Here is a 27725-nt window from a genome sequence, read left to right on the forward strand (position 1 = left end):
CGGTAATGCATTGATTTACTAGGGTTCTGAAAACAGATTTCTCATTTATTCCATGGCAAAGTGCTGTGTAGGCATTAGATAGTCCCTCAGTGTGTGAAAAGCGGTTGGGTCGGAGAGGAAAGGATTATTTCAGGACAGAACTGTAGGTGTCGCGTTTGTGTCCTTGCTATTTTGTCCCTACTTCCTTCTTCAGGACTCCAAAATGCAGTGGGCAGAAAGCTCCCACTGATCTCACACACACACAAGGCAGTTCACTGGCTTTTTCAGAAACTACAGCTGGAGCCTGGGAATTTTTGGACATCAACAAATAACCACGGTAATGTCAAATGTTATATTACATCATGTCAACATTTTAATGTATAAATATAGCTCAATTTATCTTCTCTCTTATCTCCAGTAGTGAAGTGTGCTTTCATTGGCATTTGAAATGAATGTAAATGTATGATCTAAAAGAGTGTGTGTATGTGTAATGGCTTTGTAGTTGTTTCCCATGCGTCATTGTTCCTGGGAAGTGAGTGTTTGAAGTCCTTGGCTCTGATTCATGCCTTTTTTTTTGTTTTGTTTTCTGCACAACTTATTATAATAATATTGTAATAATAGTCGTACTGTACATACATAGTAGTCCTGTATATGGTTTCATAAGTATTTGTTATGCAGTCATTTCATTATAACAAATAATAATGTGCATTATAAACAACGGCATTTTCAAGGTGTCAGGTGTCCACATACAGTTAGGTCCATATATATTTGGACACTGACACAAATTTAGTTTTTTTACCTGTTTACTGAAACATATTCAAGTTTATGTTCATGTCCATATATAATAGACATGGACATAAAGTCCAGACTTTCAGCTTTCATTTGAGGGTATCCACATTAAAATTGGATGAAGGGTTTAGGAGTTTCAGCTCCTTAACATGTGCCACCCTGTTTTTAAAGGGACCAAAATTAATTGGACAATTGACTCAAAGGCTATTTCATGGGCAGGTGTGGGCAATTCCTTTGTTATGTCATTCTCAATTAAGCAGATAAAAGGCCTGGAGTTGATTTGAGGTGTGGTGCTTGCATTTGGAAGATTTTGCTGTGAAGAAAACATGCGGTCAAAGGAGCTCTCCATGCAGGTGAAACAAGCCATCCTTAAGCTGCGAAAACAGAAAAAAACCCATCCGAGAAATTGCTACAATATTAGGAGTGGCAAAATCTACAGTTTGGTACATCCTGAGAAAGAAAGAAAGAAAGAAAGAAAGAAAGAAAGCACTGGTGAACTCATCAGTGCAAAAAGACCTGGACACTCACAGAAGACAACAGTAGTGGATGATCGCAGAATAATTTCCATGGTGAAGAGAAACCCCTTCACAACAGCCAACCAAGTGAACAACACTCTCCAGGAGGTAGGCGTATCAATATCCAAATCTACCATAAAGAGAAGACTGCATGAAAGTAAATACAGAGGGTTCACTGCACGGTGCAAGCCACTCATAAGCCTCAAGAATAAAAAGGCTAGATTGGACTTTGCTAAAAAACATCTAAAAAAGCCAGCACAGTTCTGGAAGAGCATTCTTTGGACAGATGAAACCAAGCTCAATCTCTACCAGAATGATGGAAAGAAAAAAGTATGGCGAAGGTGTGGTACAGCTCATGATCCAAAGCATACGACATCATCTGTAAAACACGGTGGAGGCAGTGTGATGGCTTGGGCATGTATGGCTGCCAGTGGCACTGGGTCACTAGTGTTTATTGATGATGTGACACAGGACAGAAGCAGCCGGTTGAATTCTGAGGTATTCAGAGACATACTGTGTGCTCAAATCCAGCCAAACTGATTGGTCGGCGTTTCATAATACAGATGGACAATGACCCAAAACATAAACCCAAAGCAACCCAGGAGTTTATTAAAGCAAAGAAGTGGAATATTCTTGAATGGCCAAGTCAGTCACCTGATCTCAACCCAATTGAGCATGCATTTCACTTGTTAAAGACTAAACTTCAGACAGAAAGGCCCACAAACAAACAGCAACTGAAAACCACTTCAGTAAAGGCCTGGCAGAGCATTAAAAAGGAGGAAATGCAGCGTCTGGTGATGTCCATGAGTTCAAGACTTCAGGCAGTCATTGCCAACAAAGGGTTTTCAACCAAGTATTAGAAATGAACATTTTATTTACAATTATTTAATTTGTCCAATTACTTTTGAGCCCCTGAAATGAAGGGATTGTGTTTAAAAAAAAAAGCTTTATTTCCTCACATTTTTATGCAATCATTTTGTTCAACCCACTGAATTAAAGCTGAAAGTCTGAACTTCAACTGCATCTGAATTGTTTTGTTCACAATTCATTGTAGTAATCTACAGAACCAAAATTAGAAAAATGTTGCCTCTGTCCAAATATTTATGGACCTAACTGTACTTCTGGCCACATAGTGTAGGCCTATCTAATAAATCCCAGTGGGTTAAAAAAAATGTATTGTTAAACCACTGAGGAAATCTGGATTATATGAGGTTTTTTTGTTTGTTTGTTTTTTGTACGATTGTTAGTCCAGGAGCTACAAATCACAGGCTGTGCGTTATATTCCTAAGCTTACACTCTGTAGACATTTTGTAGGCTAGTTGACCATCTACTACCCGACATTTTGACAATTATTTCAGTTCAGTCATTATTAAACATAAATTTAAAAACTTGTGCAGCCAGGGACCCCTTAAAAACATAAACTGATTAATCAAATGGAGCACTGTTATTTAAATATTTACAAGCATATTTTGGCTATTGATTGAATATGGCACCTTAACACTTTTATTCCTGAACACTCACTCAGACAGTACACATTTTTAAATATCAGATTCAAGTTAAGATTATTTATTGACTTGTTTTGGTTACTGAGGTTTGGATTAGTCAAGTCAAGTTTATTTGTATAGCGCTTTTAACAATAAACATTGTCGCAAAGCAGCTTTACACAATTTGAACGACTTAAAACATGAGCTAATTTTATCCCTAATCTATTCCCATTAAATCCATTCAGTTCAAGTGAACAGTCAAACTGGGTAATATAAAACTTAAATATAATCATTTTAATGGTGGTTTGTGATTTCCACACAATAACAAAATAAGGAAACAGACCACCTGGCTATGCCTCACAGACCCCTGCAGGTCCCCTAATCCCACTCTGACAGCCATGGACTGAAATGATAATTTATCATTTTATATATATATATATATATATATATATATATATATATATATATATATATATATATATATATATATAAAATAGATTGTCTCAGTGAATTTCCAGTGATGTGAACATACAACACCGATTCCAAAAAAGTTGGGCCAAAGTACAAATTGTAAATAAAAACAGAATGCAATGATGTGGAAGTTTCAAAATTCCATATTTTATTCAGAATAGAACATAGATGACATATCAAATGTTTAAACTGAGAAAATGTATCTTTAAAGAGAAAAATTAGGTGATTTTAAATTTCATGACAACAACACATCTCAAAAAAGTTGGGACAAGGCCATGTTTACCACTGTGAGACATCCCCTTTTCTCTTTACAACAGTCTGTAAACATCTGGGGACTGAGGAGACAAGTTGCTCAAGTTTAGGGATAGGAATGTTAACCCATTTTTGTCTAATGTAGGATTCTAGTTGTTCAACTGTCTTAGGTCTTTTTTGTCGTATCTTCCGTTTTATGATGCACCAAATGTTTTCTATGGGTGAAAGATCTGGACTGCAGGCTGGCCAGTTCAGTACCCGGACCCTTCTTCTATGCAGCCATGATGCTGTAATTGATGCAGTATGTGGTTTGGCATTGTCATGTTGGAAAATGCAGGGTCTTCCCTGAAAGAGACGTCATCTGGATGGGAGCATATGTTGCTCTAGAACCTGGATATACCTTTCAGCATTGATGGTGTCTTTCCAGATGTGTAAGCTGCCCATGACACACGCACTAATGCAACCCCATACCACCAGAGATGCAGGCTTCTGAACTGAGCGCTGATAACAACTTGGGTCGTCCTTCTCCTCTTTAGTCCAAATGACACGGCGTCCCTGATTTCCATAAAGAACTTCAAATTTTGATTCGTCTGACCACAGAACAGTTTTCCACTTTGCCACAGTCCATTTTAAATGAGCCTTGGCCCAGAGAAGACGTTGACCACTCCTGGGGAGGGTAACAGTGGTCTTGAATTTCCTCCATTTGTACACAATCTGTCTGACTGTGGATTGGTGGAGTCCAAACTCTTTAGAGATGGTTTTGTAACCTTTTCCAGCCTGATGAGCAACAACGCTTTTTCTGAGGTCCTCAGAAATCTCCTTTGTTCGTGCCATGATACACTTCCACAAACATGTGTTGTGAAGATCAGACTTTGATAGATCCCTGTTCTTTAAATAAAACAGGGTGCCCACTCACACCTGATTGTCATCCCATTGATTGAAAACACCTGACTCTAATTTCACCTTCAAATTAACTGTTAATCCTAGAGGTTCACATACTTTTGCTACTCACAGATATATAATATTGGATCATTTTCCTCAATAAATAAATGACCAAGTATAATATTTTTGTCTCATTTGTTTAACTGGGTTCTCTTTATCTACTTTTCGGACTTGTGTGAAAATCTGATGATGTTTTAGGTCATATTTATGCAGAAATATAGAAAATTCTAAAGGGTTCGCAAACTGTCAAGCACCACTGTACAGACAATGTCTTTTGGAGGAGGTGAGGTTGATCCTGGTTCACCCAGGCTACTTGTAAATGTTGCTCTGCTCTTCTGTGTGAGACAAAAGAGTTTTAAGTGCCAAGATGTGGTAAATAATTCATAGCTTTTTAAAGATTAATGCTCATTCACACTGTAGAGCTTTGAGCGGGTGGGTGGAGCACAGAAGGACGGCAGGCCAGAACTGAGTTTCCCAAAACTCTTTATTTTAGCACTTTTCAGGGACTTAAAATTCTCCCAGCCACACAGACACGCACACACGCATAAGTCGTCTGGTTGGGGAGAGCGCTCCCTTCCTCTGCTCTCTCTCTCCTTTTATAGGGCGCGGTCACTGGGAAGACACACAAACACAGGTTAACTGACATCAGGTGCAGTGATTCTGCCGCTTACCTTCCCTGACTCCGCCCTCCGTTCATAGACCGATGCTTGACCACGCCCCCGCTGCCACATACCCCCACCGACCGACTCAGGCCGGGCAGCTGTCCGGCCTGCAGCCGACTCCCCCCCCCGACAGGAGAGGAAGTCCGCCACGACCATCTGCGCCCCTGACCTGTGGACCACCTTGAAGTTAAAGGGCTGGAGTGCCAGATACCAACGGGTGATCCGCGCGTTGGTATCCTTCATGCGGTGGAGCCACTGGAGGGGCGCGTGATCCGAACAGAGGGTGAAAGGGCATCCCAGCAGGTAGTACCGGAGGGCGAGGACCGCCCACTTGATGGCTAGGCATTCCTTCTCTTTAGTGCTGTAGCGTCCCTCATGCACCGACAGTTTTCTGCTGATGTACAGCACTGGGCGATCCTCCCCCTCCACCTCCTGGGACAAAACAGCCCCCAGCCCTCTGTCCGACGCGTCCATCTGCAACATAAAGGGGAGAGAAAAGTCAGGGGAGTGTAACAGTGGCCCCACACAGTGCAGCCTTCACCTCAGAGAAAGCCCGCTGGCATTGCTCCGTCCACTGGACCGGATCTGGTGCCACCTTTTTAGTGAGATCAGTCAGCGGGCTGGTGACGTCCGTATAATTAGGTATAAACCTACGATAGTAGCCAGCCAGCCCCAGGAACTGTCTCAACCCCTTTTTGGTCTTGGGCCTTGGGCAGGCCACAATCGCTGCTGTCTTATTAATTTGGGGATGCACCTGCCCATTGCCCAAGTGGAAGCCCAGATACCGTACTTCCACCCGCCGAATTGCACACTTCTTCGGGTTGGCTGTGAGACCCGCTCGCCTCAGCGACTTAAGGACAGCCCTCAGGTGTTGCAGATGCCGCGGCCAGTCATTACCATAGGTTATAATGTCGTCTAAGTATGCGGCCGCATAGGTGGCGTGGGGGTGGAGAACCCTGTCCAGAAGCCGCTGGAACGTAGCGGGCGCCCCAAACAGCCCAAAAGGAAGTGTGACAAATTGGTGTAAGCCAAACGGTGTGGAAAAGGCCGTTTTTTCTCGGGATAATGGAGTCAAGGGGATCTGCCAGTAACCCTTTGTCAAATCCAGTGTCAAATAAAAGCGAGCTGCGCCTAGTTGATCCAGCAACTTGTCAATATGAGGCATTGGGTACGCATCGAATTTAGACACCGCGTTGACTTTTCTATAGTCCACACAGATCCGGACCGACCTGTAGGCCTTGGGAACCAAGACCATCGAGCTGCTCCAGTCACTGTGGGACTCCTCGACGATGCTCATGTCGAGCATGGCCTCAAGTTCTTCCCGAACCACCTTTTTCTTGTGTTCGGGCAGCCTGTAAGGATGGCTGCGCACTACCACCCCCGGGGGCATCTCAGTGTGGTGTTCTATGAGGCGGGTGCGGCCAGGCAGGGGTGAGAACACGTCCGAAAATTCGGCTTGCAACTAGGCAACCTCCGTGAGTTGGGTCGAGGAGAGGTGGTCTCCACAGGGGACTGGAGTGGTAGTCAATGTTCCCTTTTGAACCTCTGGCCCCAGCTCTGCCTTCTCTGGAACCAACGACACCAACGCCACGGGGACCTCCTCATTCCAAAGTTTTAGCAGATTGAGGTGGTAAATCTGTAACGCCCCACCCCTGTCCATTCGCCTCACCTCATAGTCGACGTCCCCGACTCACCGTGTGACCTCAAAGGGTCCTTGCCACTTGGTGATCAATTTGGAGCTCGACGTGGGCAACAGCACGAGTACTTTATCTCCCAGTGTGAACTCCCTAAGGCGGTACCCCTGTCGTACAGGTGGATTTGCCGTTCTTGTCGCAAATTCTCCTGGGTTAGGTGTGTGAGTGTGTGGAGTTTTGCTCGCAGGTCGATAACATATTGAATTTCATTTTTGCTCGTTGAAGGTCCCTCCTCCCAATTTTCCTGTAGTACATCTAGGACGCCACGCGGCTTACGCCCATATAATAATTCGAATGGGGAGAACCCCGTGGAGGCTTGTGGGACCTCTCGCACTGCGAATAGCAGGGGCTCGAGCCATTTATCCCAGTTACATGCGTCCTCGCTTACAAATTTTTAAATTATGGTTTTGAGGGTGCAATTGAACTGTTCGACTAAACCGTCCGTTTGTGGGTGATAAACGCTGATGCGGATCGGCTTAATTCCCAGTAACCCATACGGTTCGCGCAATGTGCATGACATAAACGTAGTGCCTTGATCAGTCAGAATCTCTTTGGGGATTCCAACTTGGGAGATGACGTGGAAGAGTGCTTCCGCAATACTACGTGCTGAGATATTGCGAAGCGGCACTGCTTCCGGATATCGCGTTGCATAGTCCACCAGAACTAAAAGCGATACCCTCGTGTTGACCGATCTAATGGCCCGACGAGATCCATCCCAATTCTTTCGAACGGGGTCTCGATTAATGGCAGAGGGCGCAAAGGCGCTTTTGGGATGGCCGCTGGATTTACTAACTGGCATTCGCAGCACACCGTACACCACCTATGGACATCGCCGCAAATCCCTGGCCAATAGAACCGGGCCATTATTCGGGCTTGTGTCTTATCCTGGCCCAAGTGTCTAGCCATGGGATTAAAGTGAGCCGCCTGGAATACTAATTCCCGGTGGGTCTTTGGGATCAAAAGTTGCGTGATTGGCTGCTTAGTCTGAGTGTCCTGCGTCACTCCATATAATCTATCCTTCATAATGGAAAAATAGGGGAAGGACGGGGTGGCGTTTGGCTGGAGCATTTGACCATTGATTACTCTCACTTGGTCAAACGCATGCCGCAGAGTCTCGTCTTGCGACTGCTCTAACGGGAAATCCGTGAGGGATTCCCCGAGAGAGGGAGGAGGAGCCTGCTGCTCCTCACTTTGACGCGGTGATGACATAGACGGCTCTGTGACAGCTGCTCCCGCCAATGGCACACTGGGACCTCCCCCTGCTGAACTATGGCAGGCCCCACTCTTTACTAAATGAGTCATTAATTCCCGAAATCCCGGCCAATCAGTCCCCAAAATTATCGGGTGGGTAAGGCGAGGATTAACCGCCGCCTTTCCACTAAATTTCTCCCCTCGAAATAGAATGTGGACTGACACTAAAGGGTAGTTGTGAACGTCCCCATGCACACACAACAGCTTCACCAATTGTGCTCTCCCCAATGCCTTGTCTTGCACCAGGCTTTGGTGGATTGAGGTCTGATTACAGCCGGAGTCCACCAAAGCCTGATACGTATCCCCTTGGATACTCACCGGTATGCGATACGCTCCGGCCCAATCGAGGGCAGTCCCTGGCACGTCGGGGCTCCGGACCACCGCGCCCACCTCCATTACCGAGCACTGATGCTGGAGGTGCCCCGGCTCCTTGCAGTGCCAGCAAACCGGCCCGAACTCACTCTCGCTCTCTCTCGCTCTCTCTCTCTCTCTGCACCGGCATTCTGGGGCTCACTCACCTGAGGGGGGGAGAGACAGACACGGAAGTGGGAAATGGGAGGGCACTGCGGGTGCGCCGGCCCCGCCGGGGTGGAGCCGGCCCCCGCCTCTGCAGTGGGGGAACGGGGCGAGGACGAGGAACAGAAGGGGAGAGAGAGAGGGGAGAAGAGGAGATATGCTGTCCTGTCATCGGAACAGCCGCCAAATGGTCCTCCACCAGCTCGATGGCCTGATCCAGTGATGCCGGGTGATGGCACTGGACCCACTCTGCGGTCCCTTCGGGGAGTCGGCCGATGAACTGCTCCAGTACCACCAGATCGACGATTCCCTCGGCGTCGCGGTTGTCAGCCCTCAGCCACCGCCGGCAGGCGTCCCGGAGTTGCTGGCCAAACGCGAACGGCCAGCCGACCTCCTCTAGGCGCAGAGCGTGGAAGCGCTGGCATTGTTGTTCTGGGGTGCGCCCCACACGCTGGAGGACGGCCCGGTGCAAGTCTGCGTAGACCAGCTGGCTGTCGTAGGGGAGCTGTAGCGTGGCCAGCTGCGCCTCGCCCGTTAGCAGGGGGAGGAGGCGCGCCATGCGCTGTTCCACTGGCCAGCCCCAGGCCTCTGCTGCTTGCTCAAAGAGTGCGAGGAAGGCCTCGGGGTCGTCATGCGGGCCCATCTTTGTTAGGGTGAGGTGGGGAGGGCTCGCGGCGGTGGACCCTGCCGACGCGAGGAGGTGCCGGAATGCCTGACGATCTTCCTGTTGCGCCAGCACCAGGGCCTCGAACCTTTGCTCTTGCTCCTTTCGGAGGGTGACCAGCGCCTGGTGCTGGCTCTGTTGGACTGTGGCGAGGGCGTGGATCAGGTCCTTGAAGGGGGAGGACTCCATGGGGCTGTTCTCCTCTGTGCTCCGTCCCAGGTTTCAGCACCACTGTAGAACTTTGAGCGGGTGGGTGGAGCACAGAAGGATGGCAGGCCAGAACTGAGTTTCCCAAAACTTTTTATTTTAGCACTTTTCAGTGACTTAACATTCTCCCAGCCACACAGACACATGCGCGCACACACGTAAGTCATCTGGTTAGGGAGAGAGCTCCCTTCCTCTGCTGTCTCTCTCCTTTCATAGGGCGCGGTCACTGGGAAGACACACAAACACAGGTTAACTGACATCAGGTGCAGTGATTCTGCCACTTACCTTCCCTGACTCCGGCCTCCGTTCACAGACCGACGTTTGGCCACGCCCCCGCTGCCACACACACATTTGATTATTTAAGAAGCAACAGAAGATGTATGGATATGCACATGTGAAAGAGAGACAGGGTGACATAATTTGTTGTATAAATGTTAACTGACATCAGGTTAGTTGGTAGCTGTGTGAGTTTACATGACACGTGTAAACACCATGATGTCAAGTAAGGAAGAATGGAAAATCCCTCTATTTTCAATCTATGAGATGTTCCATGGACCTGGGCACACCATGTGATCACTTAGACACTCCACTGTTGTGACACAAACAATAATTAAGATAAAAAACAGAACTCTGGAGTGTGCATAGGTATTCACCTCCCAAAGTCAATACTTTGTAGAGCACACCTTTTGCTGCAATTCCAGCTGCAAGTCTCTTGGTGGTATGTCTCTATTAGCTTAGCGCATCTAACCACTGGGATATTTACCAATTCCTCAAGGCAAAACTGCTCCAACTCTTTCAAGTTAGATGGGTTGCGTTGGTGTACACAATGTTCAAGTTATGCCACAGACTCTCGATTGGATTGAGGTCTGGGCTTTGACTAGGCCATTCCAAGACATTTAAATGTTTCCCTTTAAACCACTCTATTATAGCTCCAGAACAGGACAGAGACTCCCTTCTCCACTGTGGATCTTTGCAGCTCCTTCAATGTTATCTTTGGTGTCTTTTTTGCGTCTCTGATTAATGCCCTCCTTGCCTGGTCTGTGAGTTTTGGTGGGCGGCCTTCTCTTGTCAGGTTTGATGTTTAGGGTCATTGTCCTGCTGGAATGTGAACCTTTGTCCCAGTCTCAAACCTCTGGCCGACTCAAACAGGTTTTCCTCCAGATTTGCCCTGTATTTAGTGCCATCCATCTTTTCTTCAGTCCTGACCAGCTTTCCTGTCCCTGTAGATAAAAAATATCCCCACAGCATGATGCCGCCACCACCATGCTTCACTATAGGAAGGGTGTTCTCAGAGTGTTGGGTTTGCACCAAACAATGCATTTCCCATGATGGCCAAAAAGATCAATTTTAGTCTCATTTGACGAGAGAATCTTTTTCCATGTGTTTGGGGAGTCTGCCACATGCTGTTGGGCAAACTCCAAACGTGTTTCCTTTAGCAGTGGCTTTTTTTTCTGGCCACTCTTCCATAAAGCCCCACTCTGTGGAGTGTATGGCTTAAAGTGGTCCTATGAACAGATACTCCCATCTCCACTGTGGATCTTTGCAGCTCCTTCAGTGTTCTCTTTGGTGTCTTTTTTGCGTCTCTGATTAATGCCTTCCTTACCTGGTCTGTGAGTTTTGGTGGGCGGCCTTCTCTTGTCAGGTTTGTCGTGGTGCCATATTCTTTCCATGGATTTAATAGTGATCCGTGGGATATTCAAAGTTTGGGATATTTTTTATAACCCAACCCTGATCTATACTTCTTTACAACTTTGTCTCTGACCTGTTTGGAGCACTCCTTGGTTTTCATGTTGCTTGCTTATTAGTGTTGCAGAATCTGGGCCCTTCCAGAACAGGTTGATTTATACAGACATCATGTGACAGATCATGTGACACTTTGACTGCACACAGGTGGATCTTAATCAACTGATTATGTGATGTATGAAGTGAATCGGTTGGAGCAGTTCTTATTTAGGGGTTTCATATGAAAGGGGGTGAATACCTATGCACACTCCAGATTTCTGTTTTTTTATTTTAATTATTGTTTGTGTCACAATAAAATAACAATTTGCACCTTTATACTTGTAGGCATGTTATGTAAATCAAATGGTGCTAACCCCCCAAAAATCCATTTTAATTCTATCTTTGTAATGCAACAAAACAGGACAAACACCAGGGGGGATGAATACTTTTGCAAGACATTGTACATTTGCTGGTCGTCAGTGATCAGCTGTTGTATTTGAAAATTATTGGCTGAAAAACACAGTTTTCTAGGCCATCTTTCACAGGCCACGAAGGAGGCCATTTTTCACTTGTGAATGTGCAGGTGTATAGTGAGCGTATATTCCTATTTGATACCGTACCATAACCTGTTTATCCAGTCACTACTTTTGGTGCATGGAATGTTCTCGCATGGCCACATTCTTTCCATTTTTTAGTAATAGAGTTACTAGTGTTCTGCCTTCACAATTTAGGATTTTTTTTTAAGCTCCAAACCCTAGGCCCTGATTGATTCTTTTTTTTCCAGACACTTTAGTTCTTTTGATGATCTTGTCTGTTTAGATATGTTCTCTAACAAACTCTGTGTTCTTGATTGGTGATATACAATCCCAATTAATCCCATTTCAGTTTCAGGTTATAACACTGCAAGGGGTTGAATATTTATGCAAGGCACTGTGCATGCACTATAAATGCTCATCACGCAACTTTTATCAAAACAGAGTTTTTATTGTGCAAGAATAACAGTGCCACAGCTATTCAGTCATAAGTACTATCACTTATGCCTGATTATTATACAGTATGTATATATTTGAATGTTATGCTACAATACTTACAAATCCCACAAGCAGATTTCTCTGTTGTTATCAATGAAAAGTGCTTATCTGCAGTCAAATTGCAGTGGTAGACACATGCTAAATGCTTATTTTCCACTTCTAGACTGATATTTGGTGTCAAAACAGTCCTGGTGAACTGGTGATGTGCTCTGTGTAGACATCTTCTCAACTCAGCAAGTGTATGTGTCTCAGCTAGGCTTCAAGCAACATGCAGAGTGACGCTTCACAAGTCCTGGCTGCAGTGTTCCTACTTTACTGGATTCCACTTTGTGTGTGTGAGTGACAGTTTTTAACATGCACCAAAAGGAGGTTTAAAATGCATAGATCAGAAATGCGAGATATAAGAACTGGCTATACAGATGAGTTCATCTATTAATAATGGCTTTGCTGTCTGAGCTGATGTAACACACACTCCTAGACATTGGTTAAAGGCGTAAACAGTTTATGGTTCCATTCAGCTTGCTGCCTGACAAATCTTCATATTTCAAATGGAAATGGAGTCAATTGGATTGGATGTGTTGTGCATAAACCGTGCCGGACTGCTCACAGTACAGACAGGAGCATGGTGTCATTGGATTTTAAAAAGCAAATCAAAATCTATTGCCAGTTTTCTTTTCAGTGGTGGATGTCAAAGACAAAGTCAAAGCATATGGCTTTCATTGTGGCTCAGCAACAACACATGATGAAAACTGAACAGTAACATATAATGTAATTGGACATGAATATATCAAACTGAAATCAGAGGGTTGGCGAATTGCCAATAAATGATCTATGATTTAAAAAAAAACCCTACAGTATTAAGCTAACGTTTTGTATGACCAAAAGATCAAAAGTGACACTTTAGACAGATAGCTTTGTAATGCATTTAAAAAGTAAATGGATGCATTAATGGATAATTCTTTACTTAATTTGCTGCTATAACCTACATATTACCAGATGTTTTTCCATACATGTCATTCTGATTTTAAATGTAGGAACTACTTGAGTAAGTATACTTTGTTACTGTACTTATGTACTGTTTTGGAAGATTTGTTTCATTTTCAGACTACTTGTTTAACTATCAAACAGTGTTTTTTTTTTTTTTTTTTTTTTTTTTTTAGTAAGACGTTGTCTTCTGCCGAAGTTACCAATTCATACACAACGGGATGTCTCATATGTCTCTCATGTAGAAAAAGAAATATTGACTAATACATGAAATATTAATATTCAATATTGATATTGAAATATTGAATATTAAATTTGCCATCAAATCTAAAGAATTATGCTGAGTCAACTTTAAATTTGGTAAATTAGCCAGAGTTGTAATTTAGCTAGTTAAATTTGCTTCTTAAATAAGCGAGTTTAAGTTTTGTAAAGCTTGTTAAATTAATTAACCAGTTAAGGGTTTTTTTTTTAATAAGTTTGTTCCGTTGCTAATGTAGCCCTCTGATAGATTGTCCACCTGCCCAGAGTGTACCATAACTCTTGGCTAAAGTCAGCTAGGATTGGCTCCAGCTTCCCCTACGATCTTGACGGATAAGTGGTATAGATAATTGATGGAAGTTGCTAATGTGCCTCATCACTAATCCCAAAAGAGTTATTATACTTTTTTTTTTTAAGATATTTTTTTGGGCTTTTTTCACCTTTATTATTGGATAGGACAGTGTAGAGGCGGGAGAGAGAGACAGGGAGGGATCGGGAAATGACCTCGGGCCAGAATCGAACCCGGGTCCCCGGATTTATGGTATGGCTCCTTATCCACCTGAGCCATGACACCCCCAGTTATTATACTTTAGTGGCAAACCATTTTCTAGGTTTTTCCGAGTTAGATAAACTTGTGATCAGTTCGACTTGAGTATTTTTAAATGTTGATACTTTCTGAGTAGATTTCTGCATCTACACTTCTGATTTTAATGGAGTAAGATTCTGAAATGGACCCATACTTTTTCCTCTGTTCTTTATCCACCCACTGTACTTTGCGGCTACACAGGTCACTTAACACCGGGGCAACCCAAACTCAAAGGTTGTCGATCTACTGATAAGGAGACCTTCAGCTGTTGGTGGGAGCCTGGCTCAACTGGTGGACTCCCAACTACTCACCGTCTATTCTACAAAAAAGAGAGGTACAGTAAGAGGCTTACGTTTTAAATTGTCCTCAGTCTGCAACTCAGTCTGCTCCTTCATTATTTACCTTCATTCCCTCACAAGTCAGGTTCTCTTAACAATTTCCATATTGTCTGTGGGCCCACTTTTCACCTCAAACATAAATAATGGTTGGCGTGTTTGATGGACAGTCCCGTATTTTATGTTTAAACATGGGTCGTAAATGTTTTTTTCTCTTACGGCCGTAAACCATGGCAGCCCTCAGGACGCATTTGAGAATAACATGCCTGGTGCCAGCACTGGAATTATAATCTGCATACATGATAATGGTGTACAGAACCAATTTTATTAAAGGTATATCTTCACATGATGTTTTTCAATACATGTTAACATGGTGTGTTGTGGAAAAACTTGTTTTAAATGTTTAATAAATGCTCACTTTGGCCCATTTGCAAGAAAATTTACAATGTACAAATACGCATCCTGTCACCTGACATTTAAAATCTCATCTCATTATCTCTAGCCGCTTTATCCTTCTACAGGGTCGCAGGCAAGCTGGAGCCTATCCCAGCTGACTACGGGCAAAAGGCGGGGTACACCCTGGACAAGTCGCCAGGTCATCACAGGGCTGACACATAGACACAGACAACCATTCACACTCACATTCACACCTACGGTCAATTTAGAGCCACCAGTTAACCTAACCTGCATGTCTTTGGACTGTGGGGGAAACCGGAGCACCCGGAGGAAACCCACGCGGACACAGGGAGAACATGCAAACTCCACACAGAAAGGCCCTCGCCGGCCACGGGGCTCGAACCCAGGACCTTCTTGCTGTGAGGCGACAGCACTAACCACTACACCACCGTGCCGCCCCGACATTTAAAATAAAATACTATTTACTCTTATTTGAATATTAATCTGTTTGACTTTGCAGATCTGAGAAGGTCTCTGAATGTCCAGACTACCACAGTGCAGGGAACAACTCATGCTTCTTTGACAAAGCCCACACATCCTTATGGATCATTTATAATATTACAGTCATAGCCTCTAATAGCGAAGGCAACACCTCTTCGGAGCCAGTAGAAATGGACGTCATGGATACTGGTCAGTTCACTTTGTGTGCATGAGTGTGTTTTTGTGCAGATGGGAACTCAATATAGCACTCAAATCGGTTAATACTGTTAAAGTATTCAGCACTTGCGTACTAAAATGTGATGTATTAACATCTCCAGGGCACTGGTTTTACGACTGGTTAACAAAAAAATCACTTCAGTCTAGCTACCACAGGAAAAAGCCTAATTTTTTTCAAGATGCTTTTGTAAGAATTTATGTAAATGGGATAATATCAACAATTGTACTTTTGGTTAAATGAGTTTAAAAATATCTCAAAACACATACTTAGTCTATAGTCTAATATAGTGACTTTTTTTTGAATGCAAGGTGCAGTAACCATTGAATTCTGTGTACTGAGACTTTAGGGAAAAAAATATATAGTCTGTAAATAAACACATAAAAAGTAGCATGTCATTGAACCTTTAAATGAATGTATTTTATTTCACATCTATCTTGCATAACCCATATATATATATATATATATATATATATATATATATATATATATATATACACACACACACACAGTTAGGTCCATAAATATTTGGACAGAGACAACATTTTTCTAATTTTGGTTCTGTACATTACCACAATGAATTGTGAACAAAACAATTCAGATGCAGTTGAAGTTCAGACTTTCAGCTTTAATTCAGTGGGTTGAACAAAATGATTGCATAAAAATGTGAGGAACTAAAGCATTTTTTAAACACAATCCCTTCATTTCAGGGGCTCAAAAGTAATTGGACAAATTAAATAATTGTAAATAAAATGTTCATATCTAATACTTGGTTGAAAACCCTTTGTTGGCAATGACTGCCTGAAGTCTTGAACTCATAGACATCACCAGATGCTGTGTTTCCTCCTTTTTAATGCTCTGCCAGGCCTTTACTGCAGCGGTTTTCAGTTGCTGTTTGTTTGTGGGCCTTTCTGTCTGAAGTTTAGTCTTTAACAAGTGAAATGCATGCTCAATTGGGCTGAGATCAGGTGACTGACTTGGCCATTCAAGAATATTCCACTTCTTTGCTTTAATAAACTCCTGGGTTGCTTTGGCTTTATGTTTTGGGTCATTGTCCATCTGTATTATGAAACGCCGACCAATCAGTTTGGCTGGATTTGAGCACACAGTATGTCTCTGAATACCTCAGAATTCATCCGGCTGCTTCTGTCCTGTGTCACATCATCAATAAACACTAGTGACCCAGTGCCACTGGCAGCCATGCATGCCCAAGCCATCACACTGCCTCCACCATGTTTTACAGATGATGTGGTATGCTTTGGATCATGAGCTGTACCATGCCTTCACCATACTTTATTCTTTCCATCATTCTGGTAGAGGTTGATCTTGGTTTCATCTGTCCAAAGAATGTTCTTCCAGAACTGTGCTGGCTTTTTTCGATGTTTTTTAGCAAAGTCCAATCTAGCCTTTTTATTCTTGAGGCTTATGAGTGTCTTGCACCGTGCAGTGAACCCTCTGTATTTACTTTCATGCAGTCTTCTCTTTATGGTAGATTTGGACATTGATACGCCTACCTCCTGGAGAGTGTTGTTCACTTGGTTGGCTGTTGTGAAGGGGTTTCTCTTCACCATGGAAATTATTCTGCGATCATCCACCACTGTTGCCGTCTGTGGGCGTCCGTCCAGGTCTTTTTGCATTGATGAGTTCACCAGTGCTTTCTTTCTTTCTTTCTCAGGATGTACCAAACTGTAGATTTTGCCACTCCTAATATCCTTTGACCGCATGTTTTCTTCACAGCAAAATCTTCCAAATGCAAGCACCACACCTCAAATCAACTCCAGGCCTTTTATCTGCTTAATTGAGAATGACATAATGAAGGAATTGCCCACACCTGCCCATGAAATAGCCTTTGAGTCAATTGTCCAATTACTTTTGATCCCTTTAAAAACAGGGTGGCACATGTTAAGGAGCTGAAACTCCTAAACCCTTCATCCAATTTTAATGTGGATACCCTCAAATGAAAGCTGAAAGTATGGACTTTATGTCCATGTCCATTATATAACTATAACTTGAATATGTTTCAGTAAACAGGTAAAAAAAACAAAATTTGTGTCAGTGTCCAAATATATATGGACCTAACTGTGTGTGTGTGTGTGTGTGTGTGTGTGTATATATATGTATGTGTATATATGTGTGTATATATATATATATATATATATATATATATATATATATATATATATATATACTAGTGCATCTCAAAAAATTAGAATACCATGAAAAAGTTCCTTTTTTTCATAATTTAATTCAAAAAGGTAAACTTTCATATATTCTATATTCATTACATGTAAAGTGAAATATTTAAAGCCTTTTTTGTTTTAATTTTGATGATTATGGCTTATAGCTCATGAAAATCAGAAATCCAGTATCTCAAATTATTAGAATATTCCCTAAGATCAATCAGAAAAGGATTTACAATTCAGAAATATCCAACTTCTGAAAAGGATATTCATTTATACACTCAATACTTGGTTGGGGCTCCTTTACCATTAATTACTGTATCAATGCGGTGTGGCATGGAGGTGATCAGTCTGTGGCACTGCTGTGGTGTTATTGAAGCCCAGGTTGCTTTGATAGTGGCCTTCAGCGTATCTGTATTTTTGGGTCGGGTGTTTCTCATCTTCCTCTTGACAATACCCCATAGATTCTCTATGGGGTTCAGGTCAGGCAAGTTGGCTGGCCAATAAAACACAGTAACATCATGGTCAGCAAACCATTTGGTAGTAGTTTTGGCACTGTGGGTAGGTGCTAAGTCCTGCTGGAAAAGGAAATCAGCATCTCCAAAAAAGCTCGTCAGCAGATGGAAGCATGAAGCGCTCTAAAATCTCCTGGTAGATGGCTGTGTTGACTTTGGACTTGATAAAATACAGTGGACCAACACCAGCAGATAACATGGCACCCCAAATCATCACAGACTGTGGAAACTTCACACTGGGCTTCAAACACCTTGGATTCTGTGCCTCTCCACTCTTCCTCCAGACTCTAGAACCGTGATTTCCAAATTAAATGCAAAATGTACTTTCATCTGAAAAGAGGACTTTGGACCACTGAGCAACAGTCCATTTCTTTCTCTCCTTAGCCCAGATAAGACACTTCTGACATTGTCTCTGGCTCAGGAGTAGCTTGATATTAGGAATGCGAAAGTTGTATCCCCTTTCTTGAAGATGTCTGTTCGTGATGGGTCTTGATACACTGACAACAGCCTCAGTCCACTCCTTGTGAAGCTCTCCCAAGTTCTTGAATCAACTTTTCTTGACAATCCTCTCAAGACTGCGGCCATCCCTGTTGCTTGTGCACCTTTTCCAGCCACCCTTTTCAGCAATGACCTTTTGTGGCTTCCCCTCCTTGTGGAGGGCATCAGTGATCATCTTCTGGACAACAGTCAAGTCAGCAGTCTTCCCCATGATTGTGGTTGTGTGTACTGAACTAGACCGAGAGATACACTGTGTTTATACTGTTTTACTCAAACTCGAAATGAAATATTCTAATATTTTGAGATGTTTTTTTTTTTATGTTTTTGTACTGTATGCCATACTGATTAAAATTAAAATAGAAAAATGCTTGAAACGTTTTAGTTTATGTGTAATGAGTCTATAATATATAACATTTTCACTTTCTTAAATAACTGATGGAAAATATTGAACTTTTTCACAATATTCTAATTTTTTGAGATGCACTAGTGTGTGTGTATGTATGTATATGTGTGTGTGTGTGTGTGTGTATGTGTGCGTATGTATGTATGTATATATATATATATATATATATATATATATATATAAAATGTATGTGTGTATATATATATATATATATATATATATATATATATATATATATATATATATATATACGGCACTGATGAATTCTCAATTCTGATTGGTCAGAAGTTGTTGATTAATTTTCTTTAAATTATGGCTGGGACAATAGTTTTGGCTGTAAAGCAAATCACATGTATATTAAAGCACTTCTAATTAAGCAGTATTGCATGAGCAACAGTATATTTGAATATTGACACTTCAGTATAACAGCTTGATACAACTGTTCTATAAACAAAAAGTTCATATTGTACAATAATGATTTGTACATTCCCGTTAAAGGCATTTCCTATCAAACTGGCTTCTCTTCTTTTGTTCCATCTTCATCTGAGAAGCTTTCGTATTTTAAGTCAAAAGTTACATTCATGAGAAATTTGTTTGTCATGTCCACTGATGATGCCGCTAACTCTGCTGTAGTAACACGCTCAAAGTATCCCTAGAATTAGAATTTTATGTGGTGAAACACAAAACATGAAATGTCGCAGTGTGATTTATACTAAATATGAGCACCTTTGGAACACCACATAGCCAAATGGAAAAATGTATGACGTGTTTCTTTAATCATTTTTAAAAATGTTAGTATTAGTAAATTGCTGTGGTATAAGAGGAGTGAAACACTTTGCGACATGCTATTAGTGTAAAATAATCAGCTTTGGAGTGGTAACAGCAACTCCAGTTGGTGCTGGGCCACATCACACCACCCTGTCATTGATTATTTTCCTAAAACAACACACCTGTCATGCTTTATTCCTTAATTAATGTTAAATAAACATGGAGTCCAGGAACTGCAGTGAGTGAAAAGGGAGTGATGGTGTTAGCTCATACCTTTGTTCGTAACTTATTAAATGTTTTATTCTAAACAAATGTCTATTCTGTGAGAAGAGTCTTTTTTAAGCCTGAAGTTAAATGATTAGTTAAATGATTATCCAAGTAATGCGTGCGCACACACACACTGTCATTTAGTTATTGAATAAGTCATTGGCTATTTAACAAAGTCTACAGGCCTTTTTATGGTCTCTTCTTTTATATTGTTATTTTGCATGCAGTCCAGCCTCGCCCGCCAATAAACATGACTTTGACACTGATGGAAGTAAAGGACAACCCGTATTTTCTGGTGAAATGGGAGGCCCCGCATGACGTCGACACTCGTTCAGGGTGGGTGACTCTCAGATATGAAGTGCGAGTAAAACAGGAGCATGGAGGCCAGAAGCAAGATGGTGATTGGGAGGTATGTCCCAAATATTCAAAATCTTACTGTAATGAAATTACGTCTTCCTGTAGTGTCATGTCATTTCATTTTAATTAAATCATAATATTAACATTATTTGCAATTGTGCTCACAGAGGTTTTTTTTTTGTTGTTGTTTGTCCAACTGGAATATTTGGAACTTTTTTTTTTAAATAGGTGTACAATATTGGTAAGCAAACAGAACTGAGCATCTTCAGTCCCAAACCTGGAGGAAATTATACGATACAAGTGCGCTGTAAACTAGACCAAGGCCTGTGGAGTGAGTGGAATCCTCCAATGTTCATCCAAATACCAAACAGTAAGAGCTGTGACTCATGAGTTCTGTTTCTTGTCATGCTGAGATCTTGTCTTTGACCTAAGGATGGTAGACAAAATATATTTCACATCACAGCAAGGTAAAATTGTCCTTGCTGAGCATATTTGACACAATGCAAACCCCATACTGAATACTAATACTTTGATGTTAAACACATTGAAGTTCCAAGAAATCTCTTATTGGTAGACTCATTTACCTAATCTTGATTGTGGTGGTTCCGACAGGTTTGCTCAAATATTTGTAATTTGCATTTCATTAATGGAATCAGACTGGATTCTATTCACTTTTTTAATTTTATTTTGCAGACTCAGTAAGAGAGAAACCAATTTTGATCTTCATAGCCATTATTATTGCCTTCATTGCATTGGCCACTGTTGGAATACTAACAGCCAAAAGAAAACAGTAAGCATTGCACACTTTTTCCCCTCTTTATAAGTAATTCATACTGTCTATAGTGACAAGCTTTATGTTGTTCTATGGATATGTATATGTAGTATGCAAGCGGGTGGGTGGGGCACAGAAGTACGGCAGACCAGAACTGAGTTCCAAAAAACTCTTTATTTTCCACTTTTCAGTGTAACACGTGCGCGCACACACACAAGTCGCCTGGTTGGGGAGAGGGCCCCCTTCCTTTGCTCTCTCTCTCCTTATATAGGGTGCGGTCACTGGGGAAGACACACAAACACAGATTAACAGACATCAGGTGCAGTGATTCTGCCACTTACCTTCCCTGACTCCGCCCTCCGGTCACAGACCGACACTTGACCACGCTTCCACTGCCACAGTATACAAAAGATAAATTCTCAGTGCAACCTCATAAGCATATAGAGTCCCTCCCTTCCCAGACAGTCTCCCATCCCAGTACTAACCAGTCTTTTGAGGCACATTGGGCAGCGCCGATCTCTGTTTCTATAGCCCTCAGCCTCTCACATAGCTAGGGTTACAATGGTGGGCTGGTCCTCTGGTAACTGTGGGAGCTTGACTCCTATTCGTATCATGTCTTGCCAGAAGGTACCATTTTTATGATGGTCTTTGGTATGACCCAACTGTGAGTAGAACTCACAATCTCCCAGTTAAGAGGCGGACACGCGAACCACTAGGCCAACAGGACATATACACACCTTGAAATAGTTTGCAGTCTTTTTGCCTTGTGACTCTTAATATTACAGTCTCAGACCTGGATACAATATTTAATGTTTAAAGGAATAGGTCTGAATTTCTACTTAACTGAAGTGTAGCCAGTCGACCAAGCCTATTATTTTGAGGTCATACTGTTTTTATAGTTTTGACCTTCAGGTGCAAGGTTGAGTTGCTGACAGTCATGAAAGCTAACGGTCCTCAATTCACATTATCCCTGTTTTTTTTTTTTTAAGTAATACAGCTTGAAAGACAAATGTATTAGTATAGTTGATAATTTCACAAAACATTATATAATGCAGAACTGTATCCTCATACACTGTGCTTTCTGGCTGTAATTCAAAACATCTTACGCAAACAACATAACCAAAAAATGTCTTGGTTGATCAACCACACTTGGCATAAGAGGGAAATGATGTAAATGTGTGGTCAAACCTTTCATTTCAGTTAATGTTTTGCTTTTTCTCTCTTCCAGTGTTAAGCATTTCTTACTGCCCCCTGTTCCAGGACCAAAGATCAAAGGCTTTGATAGCCAATTTTTAAAGGTAGTACAACATCTCCACAGCATATATTCGATAAATCATCATAGAACCTTATAGTCTGGGGTTTTAAAACTATTAAAACTGGTGGAACAGTATGAAAAACTAAAAGTACGATACTCATATGAAGTCCATTTTCATGGCTTTTGGGGTACATTTCAAAGTGGTTCAATTCACATTTTCAAGGTGGTATTAAATGACATGTATTGGCACACAAGCATTAAATTATTTGACGAGGAAAAGACTAATGAGGTGTTTTAAAGGTCCCGTTAAAACCTCCGATTCTATTTTTAATTTTGCCGGCATGTTTTTATATTTTAAAACATAACCTGCTACGTCTTAAAACACTCAGGGACACGTCACAACTGGCGGTAATGTTAATGTGGTGGTGGTGTGTAACCAGTAATAATATGGTGGTGGTGGGGAGGCAGGAAATTAAGTAAAGTTCAGGAAATGTAATTATAGGATGGCAAAACTGAGAATATTAATGATGTAATAACATCTCTCATTGAATTTTTAAGCATTTCTCAGTAAAGCAGGTGAACTCGTTCATAGTTATGTATATAGAGGACATTACACGGTTGCACAAAGATATGAAGTTTATCTTCGAGTGGTGAATGGATATTTCACGAGTCAGTGAAGCAACCAAGTGATATATTTTTCAGCATGAGAAGATAAACTTCACATCTTCGTGCCACTGTGTAATGTTCTTTTTATTATAATGGACACATCCACAAAAAAATTACGCAAGTTACTCAAAAGAATTTTAATTTTGAACCGGTTCGCCATTTTGACAACGCACATCCAGTCAGCGGGAAAACACTGAGAGTGACGTCATCGGAGTGAAATATCGGAAAATGTGTCACTCAGATCCGTGATGTATTTCGTATACAAATAGTAGTTCCTCAATATGAGAAGATAAACTTCATATCTTCAAGCCAACATGCGATTTTCTTTTTATTATATAGACGCATTCATCAAAACAATGAATCAGTTGTGACATATAGAGATGTGTGTCACGGTTTAGGTTCTCCATGTCCCGAATGTAGTTCGTATGAAAAATATAAGTGGTATATTTCCCAGTAAAACACTCATGTCCATATTATATATAAATGTATATACATACATTTGTTGTTAAAGCACAATTTGTATTATATTTTTATTCCGCTTCACTGGATTCTATGTTTTTGCAATATAGGCTTGTAGTACTCGAGTCTGACTCATGCCCTGATTTTAAGGACTCGTGACTTGACTTGGACTTGAGCACTGATGACTCGGACTTGGACTCGTGCATTAACTGCATTTGGACTTGTAAATTGGAGACGAGGACTCGGATTTTTTCTTTATTTTTTTGTAACATGACATAATAACTTGGCATAAGATATTTATATCTACATTAAATTTTATACTAATTTTGTGCAAGAGAATGCACATTCACCTGTTCATACGTCATGTTCAGGAACAAACTAACGTTAATGGTGCTAAAATGCCTGGAGAGAAGCCCCTAGGATTGTCCACTTTGCTTATACAGACTTCTCGTGCAGTGGGAAAAAAAATGCACTGCTACGGTATGTGTTCCATATGTAGAAGAACTATCGAGGAGACGACGGGAACAACCTCGAACTTCAGTAGTCATTTGGTAAGACTCAACCCAGAGAAGGAAGTGACACGCTATGTTCATTGCTCTGTTGATAGCGGGGCTTGCTTGCTGACCGATGAACTAGCTCATGTTAACCCTCTCTCATGTTATTTGCCCTGTTGATAGTGGGCGGGGCTTGCTGAGCGATGAACAAGCTTTTTATCTGTAGCCTATTAACTAAAATGGGGCAGTCAAGCAGTAACGTTCATCCAACACAGTAGCAAAGATGCTTTCACATGAAGGCAGCAACAGCCACCGTCAAATGGTGCAGTTGGAATCTTGTTCTTGGACTTGACTCGAAATTTTCTTTAATGACTTGGACTCGAACACTGGGGACTCGAGACTGGACTCGGACTCAAGGTTTAGTGACTCGACTACAACACTGTTACGATAAAATTATATTTTGACAAAAAAAATAGATGGACAGAAATCTTATGGTTTGGACACACCACTCATTTGTCATTAGTTTTCAGAACAGAAATATCAACAAAATCATATTTTAATGCTATCAATATTGAGAACTGTATAATAACATCATCTCAGTTAAATGGTACTGTTTCTAAATTGTTGGCACATATGAAAATATTACAGCACTCCCCACTTCCTAAATCCTATTTTATTTTATGCTTGGGGTATAATGCTAAAGATATAACTATTACAAATCTCTCACACTATGCTGTCATGTATAGATATTTTCACAGCACTACTGTTATACAAGTTCATAGCTCAAGATGATATGTGCTATCTATCATTTACAGACAGAAAAGCCAGAAGATCTATTCATTACCTTCAACTTCCAGGGCATTCTTACAGCACCAGAGTGTCCTGATGAGGTGGAGTATCTAATGGTGCATGACAGTGAGGAAGACAGTGAGAATCCTGGAAGTAAAGCTTGTGAAGAGCGACAAGTGACAGACCAGAATACATCTGATCAGAAGACACGGGATAAGCTTAACATCACTGATCACGGTGATCAATGGAAATTATCAGCTCTTGCATACAACTGTCAAGATTCTGATCCTGAATCTACAGCTTTAAACATATCCCAGCACTCAAATCATTTCAGCACATGCAGTGTGCCTCAGCATGGGGTCATATCTCACAAAAACATAGCAAGGAGCGCTCAGACAAGCTATATATGCAGCGTTGAGCAGAATGAAGTCAGCGTCATTCCTGATGGACTGATGGAATATGTTGAACAAAAGCAGAGGGCAGACTGTCAGCAGAAGCTCACAATAAAACAAGAGGAAGACTACAGTAAAGTCAGTGGGATTTACAGTGAAACTGTCCTTGTGATTCAAAAAGACAGCAGCCCTGTTCAGAGACATAAAAAGAGGAACAATAATGATTCAAGCAAAAAAGATCAAGAATGAAATCACGTCCTCAGATAAACATTCCGTAGATACTCAGGAATATGTGGCAATGTTCGAGGAAATGTTTTGAACTGGGAAATCTAAGATTTCACCCATGATCAAAATTCAAACATTTTTGTTACCTCCACTAGGGAGGTTTTGTTTTCGGTGCAGTTTGTTTGTCTGTAAACAGGATTGCGTAAAACCTACAGACCAGATTTCCATGAAACTTGGTGGAAGAGTGTAGCATGGGCCAACAAAAGACTACCTTCAGTTTTGGAACAGATCTGAGTTACAGAGCAGATCCATAAATTCACTGTGAGATATGGCATTTGTCAGTAAATGGCAGTAAAACTACTTAGCTGGCAGGGCTAATACCATGATCAAGAAGGTGGTTTGCCCAAAGCAAGGCCCAGCCATTTCACTCAGGCTGCACTGACCTTTGCGAATTCCTCAAATGTGGGAATCTCGACTGCTTAATTTCTGATGGGGGGGGGGAGACTGCGTTCACGCTCTGCCCTTTCACTTTTTGGGGGTAGCCATGGCCTAAAGGTTAGAGAAGTGGCCTTGGGCCCAAAGGGTTGCTGGTTTGATTCCTGGGACCAGCAGGAAAAATGTGAGGGGAGTTGAGTGAATGAACAGCTCTTTCCCCTCCCTCTGGGTATCATGGCTGAAGTGCCTTTGAGCAAGGCACCTAACTTCCACTGCTCTGGGTGTGTGCACGTGTGTGTGTTCACTGCTTCAGATGGGTGGAGGAATTTTGCTGTACTTGAGTGTACATGTGACAAATAAAAGCTTCTTCTTTAAAGTTCAGTAGCGATAAAACATAGCCAATGTAGAAATATGACGACTCCATCTCACAATCCGCATTCACGGGTACCGGTAGGCACATAATTCTAATAGTTCTGGAAACATTTCCAGACACTGTGATGATCTGGTGACTTGTCCAGGGTGTACCCCGCCTTTCGCCCGTAGTCAGCTGGGATAGGCTCCAGCTTGCCTGCGACCCTGTAGAACAGGATAAAGCGGCTAGAGATAATGAGATGAGATGAGACATTTCCAGACATGCAGTATAAATTGGTTGTGGTTGTAGATTTGCATATCAAAGAAGAGTCAACTATTGTCCTTGGTGGAGGTCTGTGCTCTCCGAGTGCCCTTCTAGTTACTTATATCTCAGACGTTCCAGCTGGTACAATTCTGTGAATGTTTCTGTGTAATATTCCATCCATCCATTATCTGTAGCCGCTTATGTAGCCCTGGTCACTGCGTCCTAGTCATTAGTTTAGTTGACCATAGATTATTTGCAAAGTAAATAAATAAATACAGTTCATGACACATGGATAAATAGGATTTATGACACAAATATATTAAATATATCTATAAATCCAAAAAGGAATAAACACACACCGGTTTATTCATATGCACTTCATTTTATCTCAAAAGTGACGAATGTGCTCTTCTTTCATGTAATAAAGACATGGGTGACATGCGGAGTTCACATGCGCAAGCTGAGCCAATCAGAAGCTGCCAGTGACTTTACGCTCTTAGTTTTCCTCTCTGGAGGCGGCTGCTTGCCGACATTTACGGCAGATTCTGCTCACTGAGCACTTGAAACTTCGACATTTTACCTTCCTCTTGCGGTCATTGTAAGAGTCAACAGCATAAAAATTGTTTTGCCCGCTGGCTGAGTGAGGATTGTGTTTTTTGCAACGGACACTAGAAGAAATCGGTTGGAAGCTGGATTGGCGTGAGCTGTGATCGTAGTGCCACTGTATGTGTGTACAGGATTTTGATCTCTGGCTGGGGTTTCTTTTTTATGGTCTTCCTTCTTCTGTGAACCCCAGGAGCAGCGCATGGACTCTTCTGCTGTGACCACTTCCGTACTGTAGAGGTGGAGGTAGCTTCCAGCAGTTGTAGCGAGCCAACCAAATTGGAGATAAGAACTGTGATTTTGTTATCCACCCGGTTGATCTATATATTTCATTTCTGGAGTGATATTGTGACCTTTCATGCACTGAAGGACGTTCTAATTTTATTATTATTTTTTGTTGTTGTTGGTTTTTGCGTTAATACAATACACATAAAACTTACCTGTGGGTTGTGTGCATTTTTGCTCTTCTACTGAATGCAATTTCTGATACCCCTTTCTCCAGTAGCGAGCTTAATATTTTGATGTACTGGTCCAAAAGGTAAACATATAGTGGTATAGGCATCTGTAACCTCCAGCGG

At 41.8% G+C, this 27725-nt stretch overlaps 1 protein-coding gene and 1 non-coding gene across 2 annotated transcripts; both read left to right on the plus strand.

The window, feature by feature from the left end:
* The first annotated feature begins 229 nt into the window (after positions 1 to 229).
* On the plus strand, positions 230 to 27586 carry prlrb (prolactin receptor b). The gene is made up of 9 exons (XM_060907045.1): positions 230 to 316; positions 12343 to 12514; positions 14209 to 14341; positions 15259 to 15428; positions 20312 to 20493; positions 20670 to 20811; positions 21135 to 21231; positions 22442 to 22511; positions 24903 to 27586. The coding sequence occupies exons 2-9, from the start codon at positions 12448 to 12450 to the stop codon at positions 25515 to 25517; spliced, it is 1476 nt and encodes a 491-aa protein (XP_060763028.1). The 5' UTR covers positions 230 to 316; positions 12343 to 12447; the 3' UTR covers positions 25518 to 27586.
* On the plus strand, positions 25851 to 26019 carry LOC132872954 (U1 spliceosomal RNA). The gene has a single exon (XR_009651508.1). It is a non-coding gene; the product is annotated as a U1 spliceosomal RNA (small nuclear RNA).
* Positions 27587 to 27725: the final 139 nt, after the last annotated feature.

Source organism: Neoarius graeffei, chromosome 24, assembly GCF_027579695.1.
Source record: "Neoarius graeffei isolate fNeoGra1 chromosome 24, fNeoGra1.pri, whole genome shotgun sequence".
Classification (NCBI taxonomy): Eukaryota; Metazoa; Chordata; class Actinopteri; order Siluriformes; family Ariidae; genus Neoarius; species Neoarius graeffei.